Below are 15,576 nucleotides of genomic sequence, written 5' to 3'. Positions count from 1 at the left end.
TCATCATCAATCGTATTTATTGAGCGCTTACTATGTGCAGAGCACTGTACTAAGCGCTTGGGAAGTACAAATTGGCAACATATAGAGACAGTCCCTACCCAACAGTGGGCTCACAGTCTAAAAGGGGGAGACAGAGAACAAAACCAAACATACTAACAAAATAAAATAAATAGAATAGCTATGTACAAGTAAAATAAATAAATAAATAAATAAATAAATAAATAAATAAATAAATAACACAGTGGGGTAGGGGTTGAAGGGGATAAATCTCACTTAGAAACCATTTAATTCCTCCCCAATAAGAAAAACTGCATGCCAACTCCAGCTTACCCGTGTTTTGCTGGTAAGCAAGCCAGCCTGCAGTAAGCATTTGCATGTGACAGGTTTCGTTTACTTTCCAAACAAACAACAAAATTGGATTGTTTGTGTGTAACACTTTGGAACACATGTAGTTTTGAAAACAGCTTCCAGATAAATGGATTTGGCCCGGTATTTCACATTTCTGACAGCCCAGTCTAGTGGAAAGATCCTGGGACTGGGAGTTAATCATCATCATCATCAATTGTATTTATTGAGCGCTTACTATGTGCAGAGCACTGTACTAAGCGCTTGGGAAGTACAAATTGGCAACATATAGAGACAGTCCCTACCCAACAGTGGGCTCACAGTCTAAAAGGGGGAGACAGAGAACAAAACCAAACATACTAACAAAATAAAATAAATAGAATAGATATGTACAAGTAAAATAAATAAATAAATAGAGTAATAAATATGTACAAACTTATATACGGGTGCTGTGGGGAAGGGAAGGAGGTAAGATGGGGGGGATGGAAGTTAATAAATGCTTAATAAATGCTATCATTATTATTATTATTATTATCTCCTTGTAAGCTCCCCAGCACTTAGAACAGTGCTTTGCGCATAGTAAGCACGTAATAAATGCTGTCATTATTATTATCTACCCCAGCGCCTAGTAAGTGCCTGCCATATGGTAAATGCTTAAAAAAATACCATTTAAAAAAACACTCAAATGAATCAAAGATAGGGCAAAGGTTTCAGTCCTGGCATAGAACCAACATGGTCACTCTGCTGAGCCATTTCAAAAGGTTTCCAATTTTTTTGTAAACCTCAGGGAACAATAGAAAATCCTGGTGACTGATCTCTTAAAAATGAGAAGGAGAAAATGCCAAATTACTGCTTACCAGCGAGAGTAGCTGCCCCACTTAAAACATTGGGGCCTATGAATTATTCACCAGGTCTGGCTTTACACTCATTATTTCTGGCTCTGCCGGTGGTGAGTAGTATTCTATGTCAATCATTGTCATCAGAAAGGGGAAAAAAACAGTTTATCAATCAAACCCAAATGTTGCCAATTCTCCTCCTTGATGTGAGAGAGTGAGTTAGTCATCGGGTGAGGAGTCATTCTGGAATACATGAATGAGAAAGCAGATTTCTCCGTCCGTTAGTTGTTAACCAGCTATCGTCATGGTGGCTCTCTCTCAGGGATGTGGCCTTCGCACTGAGCACCCTGAGTAAATGTAAAAATATAGAAAGTTTTTTGTTCTTTAAAATCAGTGCAGATCCACAACTACTCTTCTTAGACTAACTCATCTCATGACTTTTTCATTAAGCATTCAATCAATCAATCATATTTATTGAGCGCTTACTGTGTGCAGAGCACTGTACTAAGCACTTGGGAAGTACAAGTTGGCAACATATAGAGACGGTCCCTTCCCAACAATGGGCTCAATCAACCAGTCGTATTAATTGAGCACTTACTGTGTTCAGACCACTGTATTAAGGCTTGGGAGAGTACAGTATAACGGAGTTGATATGGTCGTGCCCTGCCCACAGTAAGCTTGCAGTCTAGAAGGAAAAGGAAGGCATTAATATAAATTAAAAAATTACAGATACGTAGGGGCTGTGGAGCTGAAGGAGGGGTGAATAAAAGGAGCAAATCAGGGTGACAGAGAAGGGAGTGAGAGAAGAGGAAATGAGGGCTTGATTAGGAAAGCTTTTAGACTGTGGAGCTTTTAGACTGTGAGCCCACTGTTGGGTAGGGACTGTCTCTATGTGTTGCCAATTTGTACTTTCCAAGTGCTTAGTACAGTGCTCTGCACATAGTAAGCGCTCAATAAATACGATTGATTGATTGAAAGGCCTCTTGGAGGAGATGTGCCTTTGATAAGGCTTTGCCCGGGGGAGAGTAAATGTCTGTAGGCTATGAGAGGGAAGCGTTCCAGGCCAGAGGCAAGATCAATCAATCAATCAATCAATCGTATTTATTGAGCGCTTACTGTGTGCAGAGCACTGTACTAAGCACTTGGGAAGTACAAGTTGGCAACATATAGAGACAGTCCCTACCCAACAGTGGGCTCACAGTCTAGAAGGGGGAAACAGAGAACAAAACCAAACATACTAACAAAATAAAAAAATAGAATAGATATGTACAAGTAAAATAGAGTAATAAATATGTACAAACATATATACATATATACAGGTGCTGTGGGGAAGGGAAGGAGGTAAGATGGGGGGATGGAGTGGGGGACGAAGGGGAGAGAAAGGAAGGGGCTCAGTCTGGGAAGGCCTCCTGGAGGAGGTGAGCTCTCAGTAGGGCCTTGAAGGGAGGAAGAGAGCTAGCTTGGCGGATGGGCAGAGGGAGGGCATTCCAGGCCTGGGGGATGACGTGGGCCGGGGGTCAATGGCGGAAAACCCCAAGATGTGGGCGAGAGGTCGGCCATGGGATATACGACATGGTGGTACGGTGAGTAGGTTGGTGAGGAGCGACGTGTGTGGGCAGGGATGTAGTAGAAGAGCAGCAAGATGAGGTAGGGGACAGGGCAAGGTGATTGAGTGCTTTAAAGTAAGACATTTCTGTTAGATGTGGAGGTGGATGGGCAACCACCAGAGGTTCTCAAGGAGTGGGGAAAAAAGGACTGAACATTTTTGTAGGAAAATGATCTGGGCAGCAGAGTGATGATTAGACTGGGAAGAGACAAGAGGCAGATCCTGCTGCCATTTATAACTACCCCTTTCCCTAGTCAGATATTCCAACTCTTGTCAGATATTTCCCCATGAGACTGTCGCATGTCCCACATTTTGCCCCGTGTGCTGGAAGCGGGTACTTATTGCCTTCCTTACATGTGGCGGTTCTCAGTCTCAATCCCTCTAGACTGTAAATCCTCTCTAAACCGTAAGCTTGTTGTGGGTGGGGAATGTGGCTGCCAATTCTGTTATACGTGCTAAAAAGATCTTTTCCTTTTTGAATCTCTAAAGTGTACGCTTGTTTCTTAAGGTTGGTGTCATTCACATGGAATTTCATTCTTCTAAACTCTGTATTGTTAGGACTGTAGTTTTCCCCCAAAATCAGGAAGTGTAAGAAAACCCTACAGCAGTGTGAAACTTCGATTCATCAGTGGTATTTATTGAGCACTTTCTACGTGCAAAGTAGTTGGGAGAGTACAGTAAAAGAGATTGGGTAGCCACAGTCCGTGCCCAAAATAATCTTGCAGTCTAGAGCTTCTTTCAAATGAGATTGTTGGAGATTTTTTGGTGTTCGTTAAGCACTTATACTGGAGTTAGAATTGCTGTCCTTCTAATGTCAATATCATGAAGAAGAAGAAGAAGAAGAAGAAAAAGAATGATAGTGGTATTTGTTGAGCTCTTATTATGTGCCGAGCACTGTCCTAAATCTTGGGGTAAATGAAAGATAATCAGGCTGGGTGCAGTCCATGTCCCACAGACTAAGGCAGAGGGAGACCAGGTATTTACACCCATTTTACAGATGAGGAATCAGAGAAGTTAAGTGACTTGTCCAAGGTCACACAGCAGGCAAATAATGGAGCCGGGATTAAAAGTCAGATCTCCTGACTGTCAGGCCCATCCTCTTTCCATTAGATTACATTGCTTCTCTTGTTGAACTAGGTGAATTGCAAGAAAATGATGCTGATATTAGTTACAGGTAAACATGGTCCATTTTTGCTTCCTTCATTTGAGGTGCTGTTGGCCAGGTAATTGCGGGAGCTGAAATATCGGCTGAACTGTTGAAATAAGGATTGTGGCCGCTCATCCAATCTCATATTCACCCAAGCCATCGAATCCAAGATCCAAATTCTGGCTTTGGTTGTATTGAAAATTTCTAGTAGGTGTTTTTGCCTCATCCAGAGAATGTTGCAATATGCCATGGATACATATGCCGATATTGTATTTGTGGCAATACAAAGAACTAGTGTCAACAGCCTTTTTAATGTATACAAAATTTGTTCTTTAAAAAGTGAGGAGCTTGGCTTCTATCTCTTTTTGAAATCAATCAGTGGCATTTATTGAGCACTTACTAAGTGCAGAGCACTCTACTAAGCACTTGGGAGAGTACAATAGAGTTGGTAGACTCGATCCCTGTCCTTGAGGAGTTTACAATCTCATACTCTCTCAAGCGCTATGTACAGGGCTGTGCACCCAGTAAGGCACTCAGTAAATGCAACTGATTTTTAATTGGATGTTGATTTTTCAAGGCATTTCATCCTCAGTTGGTGTCGAACTTGAAAAGCGTTTTGATCGAGGAATGTTTTCACACACCAGGGCTTTTCCTGACTTCGTCGAGAGCCTGTTACTCAGGAGATAGAGGTTTTCCCTGACATCCCCCTCCCCTGCGGAGCACAACAGAAGGTCTAACTATGAAAAGAATAAAACATCGTCGTTAAAAGCAGCATAATCCTAGATTCTTAGTAAATACTGGAGTGCACTTTGTTTTGAGGTACTAGATCATGCCTACCAACCGCTTCACACCAGGAATAATAAGCCAGAGAGAAACGGGCAGGTTCTGTTCATGGTAATAGCAGCAGTGGGGTGGAATATCAATCTGTCAGTAACGGGAGCACCTGGTCAGGTAAAGAAAGACAGCCCCCCATCCCTGTCTCCCCCATTTCTTCCATCATTTGAAATTGGCTTTAAGAAGCTGACGAGGAGAGTGCTGAGGAATTGCACTATAAGATCATTACAGGACCAGATGGATACAATTCAGTCCTATCTCTTCTCAGCCTCACCTTTCCAATAATAAGAATTATTATGGTATTGTGTTAATCAATCAATTGTATTTATTGAGTGCTTACTGTGTGCAGAGCACTGTACTAAGCGCTTGGGAAGTACAAGTCGGCAACACTTAGAGACAGTCCCTACCCAACAGCGGGCTCACAGTCTAGAAGGGGGAGACAGAGAACAAAACCAAACATACTAACAAAATAAAATAGAATAGATATGTACAAGTAAGATAAATAAATAGAGTAATAAATAAGTACAAACATATATACAGGTGTGGGGAAGGGAAGGAGGAAAGATGGGGGAGATGGAGAGGGGGACGAGGGGGAGAGGAAGGAATGGGCTCAGTCTGGGAAGGCCTCCTGGAGGAGGTGAGCTCTCAGTAGGGCCTTGAAAGGAGGAAGAGAGCTAGCTTGGCGGATGGGCGGAGGGAGAGGCAGAGGGCATAGTTAAGTGCTTACTATGTGTCCAGTACTGTTCTAAACACTGAGATAGGTACAAGTTAATCAGGCCAGACACAGTCCCTGTCTCACATGGCATTTCATTCCCATTTTACAGTTGAGGAAACAGAGGTGCAGGGAGAAGTTAAGTGACTTGCCCTAAGTCACACAGCAGGCAAGTGGCGGAGCCGGGAGTAGACACCAGGGCCCCGGACCCCGGGCCCGTGCCCTTTCCTGTAACCCACACGGCTTCCTTAGGCTGGTTTTGTGTCCCAGCGCCAGACAGATAAGTAGTCCTGTTGCCAAGTTTGATGAGGAGACACTCTGTCCTCCTTCCCTCTCCTTCCCCCATCCCCGGGGAAAACTCGGACTCGCTGTTCACACTCAAGTACCAGCACCATCCTTCGGGCTGTACTGATGGTTTTAGCCATGAAGTCCATCTTCATAGGCACCATGTGGAACTTTGCAAAACATGACAGTGACCTTGTTTCCCTGCCTGGAGCCCAGATAATAATAATAATGATGGTGTTTGTTAAGCGCTTACTATGTGCTGTTCTAAGCGGTGGGGAGGATACAAGGTGATCAGGTTGTCCCACGTGGGGCTCACAGTCTTCATCCCCCATTTTACAGATGAGGTAACCGAGGCCCAGAGGAGTTAAGTGACTTGCCCAAAGTCACACAGCTGACAATTGGCAGAGCTGGGGATAGGTAAACTGAATTCCACGGGGGAGCGATTCACTCTCAGAGATCGGGCTGACTGGGGTGTTCACTCAAGTAGACATTTGCCCACTCGACTCCCTGAAGGATCAGCTGTCTGTAAATGAGCATGGATTTAGCCTCCTGAACCTTTCTCAGCTGGAAGGCCCCTGAGCTACCCCAGTTTGAGAGAGAAAGCGTCCCAGTAGGTGAATGGTGGAAAGAGAAACGTGAAACAGCATGGACCTGAGGGAGGGCCTGGGTTCTAATCCCAGCTCCGCCACTTGTCTACTGTGTGACCCTGGGCAAGTCACTTATGCCCCAGTTAGTTTTACGTAGGATATAATTAGTTCTTGTATCATTATCACTGTTTATATAAAAAGTGCTTGCATTTTCAGTAATTGCATTTCCTCCCCCTCTCCATCCCCCCCGCCTTACCTCCTTCCCTTCCCCACAGCACCTGTATATATGTATATATGTTTGTACATATTTATTACTCTATTTTACTTGTACATATCTATTCTATTTATTTTATTTTGTTAATATGTTTGGTTTTGTTCTCTGTCTCCCCCTTCTAGACTGTGAGCCCACTGTTGGGTAGGGACCGTCTCGTTGCCAACTTGGACTTCCCAAGCGCTTAGTACAGTGCTCTGCACACAAGTGCTCAATAAATATGATTGATTGATTAACGTCTCTAGGCCTCAGTTACCTCATCTGTAAAATGTGGGTTAAGTCTGTGAGCCCCCCGTGGGACAAGGACTGTGTCTGACCTGATTACTCTGTATCTACCCCAGCACTTAGAACAGAGCCTGGCATTTAATGAGCGCTTAATGGATATGATGATAAAAAAAAATAATTAACCCCCATTCCAAGCAAAGCTGATTTTTCTTCCTTGTTCTAGGGGAACAGCCTCGAGCATTTCAGCAGGAGAAGCAGTCCCTCCCGCTGAGATTGCTTTTATTCTGAGCACAGAGCTTCTTAGCCGAGGGTGCCTGGGCTGATATCTCTCTGTTCAATTCCCACTCTGGGGCTCACCCTGCCTGGTGTATGTAGAACCAACAATTAGAACTGGGAATTTAAGTTCCCCTGCTCCTTGGTCCCTTGTTGATGAGATCATCATCATCAATCGTATTTATTGAGCGCTTACTGTGTGCAGAGCACTGTACTGAGCGCTTGGGAAGCCCAAGTTGGCAACATCTAGAGACAGTCCCTACCCAACAGTGGGCTCACAGTCTAAAAGGGGGAGACAGAGAACAAAACCAAACATACTAACAAAATAAGATAAATAGAATAGATATGTACAAGTAAAATAAATAGAGTAATAAATATGTACAAACATATATACATATATACAGGTGATACACATATATACATGCCATCCAATGAGATGTCATTGGACCAGAATTTTTTTGATGTTGTTCTGGTTCTCCATCCCCGCCCCTTTCTCCCCCTACCCGGAATCAATCAGTGTAATAGGATACTGAAAAGGGATGCGATTAGAGGAACTTTGGGCCATAATTCAAGTGGGACTGCTCGGTGGCCTTGGATCAATGCGCCTTTAACTCTTCCCTGGTGGCATTCAGGGGTAGACCTTAGAGCAGATGTTAGGTGCTTTTATAGGCTCTCCAAGGCACAGATTGATGTACACACGATACAGTGTGTGGCCGAGTCCTTCGGAGCTACTGAACCTTGAATTCTGAAGATTTAGAGATGTGTTTGGGCTTCAGCACGAAGCCCAGTTAAGACAGGTAAATCAGAAGAGCGGGCATTTTTGAGCGGTATGGCAGGCCCCTATGGAATTGCAACCCCCATATCGTGTAGCCTTTGGCGGTTCTTGAATTTTAACTGCAGCTCCTGGGTGGAATGGATTTCATTCCTTTTTATCTCATCATTTGGCGTCTGAAGTACAGCTTCACTTCCCAAAAGGTTTTAAGTGATTGAGGGCTTGAGTCTGTTGTAGGAGTTTTGCATAATTTTGCGTAAAGAGTTCCACAGAGTAAGAAGGCCTAACTTTTGCCTGGCACCAGAGTGTACTGGTTTCTAGTGTGGAACTTCAGAATTGCTCCAGAGCAGAAATCCTCCAGTTTAGCATCCGTCTGTAACCGTGGTAACGGGATGGGTAGGAGAACCGGGAGATGGTATTCTCCTTGACGCCCAACCTGAGGGCTACAGATGCGTCATCTAATATCCCTAACTTACTCCTCTTGCTTCAGTGGTCCGAACTAACAACCATCAGCTTGAAATTACGTCTCAGCCTGAGAAACAGCAGTCTCACCTGACCAAGATGGGGCAGTTGAACCAATAAGCCAGTGATTCCTCACCGCAACACCCTGATGTAAAAATAGAAATAATAATCACAGTGGTATTTGGTTAGTGTTTATCGGGACAAGCACTATGTTAAATGTTGGGATAGATACAGGATGGTTCGGACACAGTCCCTGTCCCAGAGCTACAGTCTAAGGGGGAAAGAGAACGGTATCTTGTCCCTATTTTACTTTATTTTATTTTATTTTTTATTTTATTTTATTTTACTTGTACATATCTATTCTATTTATTTTATTTTGTTAGTATGTTTGGTTTTGTTCTCTGTCTCCCCCTTTTAGACTGTGAGCCCACTGTTGGGTAGGGACTGTCTCTACATGTTGCAAATTTGTACTTCCCAAGCGCTTAGTACAGTGCTCTGCACATAGTAAGCCCTCAATAAATACGATTGATGATGATGAGGAAGCTGAGGCCCAGAGAAGTTAAGCGACTTGCCCAAGGCCACACAGCAGGCAAGTGGCAGAGCCGGGGTTAGATTCCAGGATCCCTGGTTTTGCTTCTTTCTGGACCTTCAAAGCCACTTGGTCCCTGGAGAGCCCGAGGGTGTCATTATTGATGTTGTTAGGGAGTGTGCTCTCACAGGGTAGCACTGCCGTGGCTCAGTGGAAAGAGCCCGGGCTTTGGAGTCAGAGGTCATGGGTTCGAATCCCAGCTCTGCCAACTGTCAGCTGTGTGACTTTGGGCAAGTCACTTAACTTCTCCGGGCCTCAGTTACCCCACCTGTAAAATGGGGACGAAAACTGTGAGCCCCCAGTGGGACAACCTGATCACCTTGTAACTGCCCCAGCGCTTAGAACGGTGCTTTGCACATAGTAAGCGCTCAACAAATACCATGATTATTATTATTATTACCCAGTCCATTCTGCCTAGTGCACCTGTGGCAAAGCTTCAGTGTGAGAACTGCGAGGGGAGCCATACCGGTAGCAGCTGCCGCGTCAACCCGGTGACTCACAGATGAGAATGTGTTTTTCTTCCAACTTTCGGCAGCCCCTTGGCCATCACTGGGGGCGGCGGGATCCCACTCCGCTCCAAGCAGCACTGAAGGCCTTTCTCTGTCTCCGTCTCCGCAGGCCTGGACGTCCGACAAGCCCAGGTCATCGCTCTGTCTTCGGGCACCAAGTGCATCAATGGCGAGTACATCAACGACCAGGGGCTCGTGGTCAACGACTGCCATGCCGAGATCGTCGCCAGGAGGGCATTCGTTCACTTCCTGTACTCGCAACTGGAGCTACACCTGAGGTACATGGAGTCCCGGCGGCTCCCGAGAAACGCTCCGTGGATGTCCGGGGAACAGATGTATCCCGGGAACACGAGCGCTGGCGGTTCCTTGCCGACACGGTCTCTGCTGTGGCTGACGGGGGGCCGGTAGCCGGAGCGAAGCTGAGTTAGCCCTGCCGCAGACTTGGATCGGTTGTCTTAATGTCTCAGTCATATTTAATCAGTTGTCTTTATTGAGCACTTACTGTGTGCAGGGCGCCGAACTAAGCGCTTGGGAGAGTACAACAGACATATTCCCTGCTCACACCCAGTTTACAGGCTAGATGGGGGAGACAGGCATTCATATAAATAATTTTATATTTCAGCAGATTTTTCTCCATCATCATCATCATCATCAGTCGTATTTATTGAGCGCTTACTATGTGCAGAGCACTGTACTAAGCGCTTGGGAAGTACAAATTGGCAACGTATAGAGACAGTCCCTACCCGACAGTGGGCTCACAGTCTAAAAGGGGGAGACGGAGAACAAAACCAAACATACTAACTAGCTAGGAATCAATTGTATTGATTGAGCACCTACTGGGCGCAGAGCACTGCACGAAGCACTTGGGCAACTTCCAATCTAACAGACTTGGCAGACACATTACCTGCCCACAAGTGAAACCCTCAAATGGAAGTTTTTAACGAGGGCCACCAATGGCCCTGGAAATCCTGGCTTCATTTCGGTGCTGACTGAAGGGAAGTTAAAACACAGTCATCCTTTGTCTCCTTCCCTGATAAAGACCCTCCCCCGCTGATGTGTCATAAAAACAGACAATTTCCATGGCACACGCACACACGCTTGAGTGATGTTGAGCAGTAAAACGCTCGAGAATTGACCGAAGGGCAGGATTTTTGGAACACACCATTGCCTGGATCCAAATGTGGACAATTCCTGCCCCTCCACTCTGATGCAGAAGCTTGGTCATCAGGAGAAATTAGGGGAAGCGAAAGCCCGGCACCCCTGTTGCGCCCATCTTTTGTTTCATCCTTTTAGGTTCAGTTAACTTCCAGTGGAGGCATTTCTCCACTTGATTAATCATTCCAGTTATATGGACAGAGAGGGGAATTGATTAAGCAGAAGGAAATTAGTTAGCCCGGGGCAAAAGGCTAGGCCCGAAAGGAATGAACCACCCAGGGCTTGTTCTAGTTTAATCTGGAATTCCTTTGGTTTGGATTGCTCTGAAATCAGTATTTCTCTCACCCTCCAATATCATCATCATCAATCGTATTTATTGAGCGCTTACTATGTGCAGAGCACTGTACTAAGCGCTTGGGAAGTACAAATTGGCAACATATAGTATGATATATAATATCATATATATAATATTATATTATAACATATAGTATGAATCCCAGAGCTGGCCCCCTGTTACGAAACGGCACCGGTGTCTCTCCGGATGCACGGGCTGTTACTCTCTCTGAAAGATATAATTGCATCGATCGAGGTTGAGCGTGTGTTCAGTTGCACTATTATGTTTTTTGGATCAACGTTACCTTCTCCCTGGTCAAGTCTCACGTGGCCCTGCTTTGGTGCCAAGCTGCGCTGGCTCATGGGACATCGCAGCTGCTGGGAAGAGGCCAACTAATTATCATTCCTCTCAGCTCCAGGGCTCATAAGGATGATAATGATAATAACAATAACAGTGATATTTGTTAAACGCCGAGTCTGTGCCCAAGCACTGTGCTAAGTGTTACGGTAGATGCAAAATAATCAGGTTGGACACAATCCCTGTCCCCTATGGGGAGCACAGTCTATGATGAGCACGTCCTCCCCCGGGCCTGGAATGCCCTCCCTCTGCCCATCCGCCAAGCTAGCTCTCTTCCTCCCTTCAAGGCCCTGCTGAAAGCTCACCTCCTCCAGGAGGCCTTCCCAGACTGAGCCCCTTCCTTCCTCTCCCCCTCCGTCCCCCTCTCCATCCCCCCATCTTACCTCCTTCCCTTCCCCACAGCACCTGTATATATGTATATATGTTTGTACATATTTATTACTCTATTTTATTTGTACATATCTATTCTATTTATTTTATTTTGTTAGTATGTTTGGTTTTGTTCTCTGTCTCCCCCTTTTAGACTGTGAGCCCACTGTTGTGTAGGGACTGTCTCTATATGTTGCCAATTTGTACTTCGCAAGCACTTAGTACAGTGCTCTGCACATAGTATGCGCTCAATAAATACGATTGATGATGATGATGATGATGGAGGGAGACCGGGTATTTATTCCTCATTTTGCAGGTGAGGAACCTGAGGCATAGAGAAGTTAAGAAACTTGCCCAAACTCTTGCAGCAGGCAGGTGGCGGAGCCAGTATTAAAGGCCCGGTCGCCTGATGCCCAGCCTCTTTCCAGTAATAATAATAGTAATAATAGCATTTATTAAGCGCTTACTATGTGCAAAGCACTGTTCTAAGCCCTGGGGAGGTTACAAGGTGATCAGGTTGTCCCACGGGGGGCTCAGAGTCTTCATCCCCATTTTACAGATGAGGGAACCGAGGCCCGGAGAAGTGAAGTGACTTGCCCAAAGTCACACAGCTGACAAGTGAAGCAGCGTGGCTCAGTGGAAAGAGCCCTGGGCTTTGGAGTCAGAGGTCATGGGTTCGAATCCCGGCTCCGCCACATGTCTGCTGTGTGACCTTGGGCAAGTCACTTCACTTCTCTGAGCCTCAGTTCCCTCATCTGTAAAATGGGGATTAAGACTGTGAGCCCCCCGTGGGACAACCTGATCACCTTGTAACCTCCCCAGCGCTTAGAACAGTGCTGTGCACATAGTAAGCGCTTAATAAATGCCATTAAAAAAAAAAAAAGTGGCGGAGCCGGGATTTGAACCCATGACTTCTGACCCCAAAGCCCGGGCTCTTTTCACTGCTTCTCCAGTAGATCAGGCATCCAGCCTGCAGAGGATTCCCGTCTCGGCACTGCCCAACACAGAAGTGCATTCAGCTCAGTGGTCTCCCTCGTGGTCAGACCACCCCTGCCTTTCCCCACCTCTGCCTCCCCTCCCCACACCACCTGTATATATGTATATATGTTTGTACGTATTTATTACTCTATTTATTTATACATATTTATTCTATTTATTTTATTTTGTTAATATGTTTTTATTTTGTTGTCTGTCTCCCCCTCCTAGACTGGGAGCCCGCTGTTGGCTAGGGACCGTCTCTATATGTTGCCAACTTGTACTTCCCAAGCACATAGTACAGTGCTCTGCACACAGTAAGCGCTCAATAAATACGATTGAATGAATGAATGAATACTCATGAGGAGGAAAAGCATCCCCCGCCTGAGCCAGGTGAATGGGCCTCGCTCCGAAGCTGTAATCCTGGCCTATTCTGTCCTCCCGCAGCCGCTGAAGTGGCTCCCAAAAGGAGGAGCCGCTTTTCCCAGGCTGGACTTTCTGCCCATCAGAGACCGAAGTTTCCTTGAGCAGATTCCTTGAGTCGTGGTTGGCAGAGGAGAAAAGGGGGAACCCTTTATTTAGATAAGAGGCCCGATTTCTTCCGAGTCATTAAGCCTTTTAATCCTGGCCTCCTCAGTTCAGTCTCTCTCCCCAACGAGAAGGTGTATTTCCTACTGAGGGTCTTCGGAGCGAGCGTCTTACCTGGGCACCGTGATGGTGAACCGTTGGCAAACTCGGAGATGGAGAGAGCCCATCGAAGGGAGAATAAACCTTTGGCAGGACGGGTCCTATGAAAGCCCCTCTGCCTTAGGGGGAAGGCAGAGGAGATAGAATGGACTTTGCTGTTTCCGGTTGTCATGTGGCGTTTCACACGCCTCGCTATATAATATTTCACAGGGTTTATCCCAAGCAGGAAGAACGCGGCACCAAGGGCTGGGGGCGGAAACGTTTAGAAGGAAAAGGCAAAGCGATCCTGAGGTAAATATGTTTCTGATTTGGAGCGTAATAAATGACCTGGAATCTCTTTCTGATGGCAGCAAACGACGAGAGGACTGGGAACGATCCATCTTCATGCGATTAAAAGAGGGAGGCTTCAGGCTGAAGGAGAATGTTCTGTTCCATCTGTACGTGAGCACTTCTCCCTGCGGAGATGCACGCCTCAACTCTCCCTACGAAATCACCACCGACTGTAAGCGACACTTTTTTTGAATGGTATTTGCTAAGCGCTTGCTATGTGCCAGGCACTGTACTAAGCACTGGGTAGATTCGAGCTAATCAGGTTGGACACAGTGCATGTCCCACAAGAGGCTCACAGTCGTAATCCCCATTTTTTAGATGAGGTAACTGAGGCACTGGGAATGGTAATTATAATAATGATGGTATCTGTTAAGCGTTTACTATGTGCCAAGCACTGTTTTAAGAGCTGTGAAGCGACTTGCCCAAGGTCACACAGCAGACAAGCGGCGGAGCCAAGATTAGAACCCAGGTCTTACTCCCAGGCCTGTGCTCTTTCCAATAGGCCATGCTGTTTCTCTCTGTCTCTCGGTGTCACAACCGTCACCCATTTGGGTTTTTGGGGCCTGTGGACTTTGTGTGGTTGGATGCCCGTGTATCTGTCCCCTTTACCCACCATAGCCTGGTTAACAGCGGGCACAGCTCTGCTCAAGGTCTTCAGCTCCCGGTGCCCACGGCACCAAGAATGGGCCACTGGTAAATTCTGACGGTGGTTCTGCAATAATAACAACAATAATCATAACTGGGATATTTGGTCAGTGCTAAGTGTCAAGCACTGTGGTAGGTACAAACCAGTCAAATTGAAACCAATCTTCTAGACTGCGAGCCCACTGTTGGGTAGGGACTGTCTCTATATGTTGCCAACTAGTACTTCCCAAGCGCTTAGTACAGTGCTCTGCACACAGTAAGCGCTCAATAAATACGATTGATTGATTGATCAAATCAGACACAGTCCCTCCCCCACTAGGGGATCACAGTCTCAAACTCCTCAGTCTAAAAGGCCTCAGTCTCGGAGGCCTTCCCAGACTGAGCCCCCTCCTTCCTCTCCCCCTCTCCATCCCCCCCGCCTTACCTCCTTCCCTTCCCCACAGCACCTGTATATATGTTTGTACATATTTATTACTGTATTTATTTATTTTACTTGTACATATTTATTCTATTTATTTTATTCTGTTAATATGTTTTGTTTTGTTCTCTGTCTCCCCCCTTCTAGACTGTGAGCCCACGGTTGGATAGGGACCATCTCTATATGTTGCCAACTTGTACTTCCCAAGCGCTTAGTACAGTGCTCTGCACACAGTAAGCGCTCAATAAATACGATTGATTGATTGACAACCTGATCACCTTGCAACCTCCCCAACGCTTAGAACAGGGCTTTGCACATAGTAAGCACTTAATCAATCAATCAATCGTATTTATTGAGCGCTTACTGTGTGCAGAGCACTGTACTAAGCGCTTGGGAAGTACAAATTGGCAACATATAGAGACAGTCCCTACCCAACAGTGGGCTCACAGTCTAAAAGGGGCCATCATTTTTATTTTACCCTTGTGGCAGAGGTATCGTAGGGCAAGGGCTGTGGGCAGTTGGCATCTGGTTTTCTATATGGGATTCTGTTGAGGCACAGAGAAGTCTAGTGACTTGCCCTAGGTCACACAGTACGCAAGTGGAAGGACCAATGGGATTAGAACTCAGGTTCTCTAACTTTCAGACCCATTCTCTTTCCATTAGGCCACGCTGCTTCTTTCTCTCATCATGTCTTTCTCCCCATCCCGTCTCCCCCTTCTTCTCCGCCTCCTTTCATCCTTTTTCTGTCTCTCCCTGTTCTCGTTCCCTCTCTCTCCCACCTCCTTCATCTGTCTCTCCCTGTTCTCTTTCCCTCTCTCTCCCACCTCCTTCATCCCCACTCTCTAACCTACCC

General features: G+C 45.9%; 1 protein-coding gene across 1 annotated transcript in view; it reads left to right on the top strand.

The window, feature by feature from the left end:
- The window catches only part of ADARB2 (adenosine deaminase RNA specific B2 (inactive)), a 119,594-nt gene that overhangs the window by 70,317 nt on the left and 33,701 nt on the right, over window positions 1-15,576 (top strand). The window contains exons 4-5 of the mRNA XM_038755785.1: window positions 9,563-9,731; window positions 13,681-13,832. Of these exons, the coding sequence (XP_038611713.1) occupies window positions 9,563-9,731; window positions 13,681-13,832 (321 nt within the window). The remainder of the gene's footprint in view (window positions 1-9,562; window positions 9,732-13,680; window positions 13,833-15,576) is intronic.

Source organism: Tachyglossus aculeatus, chromosome 13 (genome assembly GCF_015852505.1).
Source record: "Tachyglossus aculeatus isolate mTacAcu1 chromosome 13, mTacAcu1.pri, whole genome shotgun sequence".
NCBI classification, from domain to species: Eukaryota; Metazoa; Chordata; class Mammalia; order Monotremata; family Tachyglossidae; genus Tachyglossus; species Tachyglossus aculeatus.
Note: the sequence above shows the minus strand (reverse complement) of the source record. Positions and strands in the feature narration are given on the sequence as shown.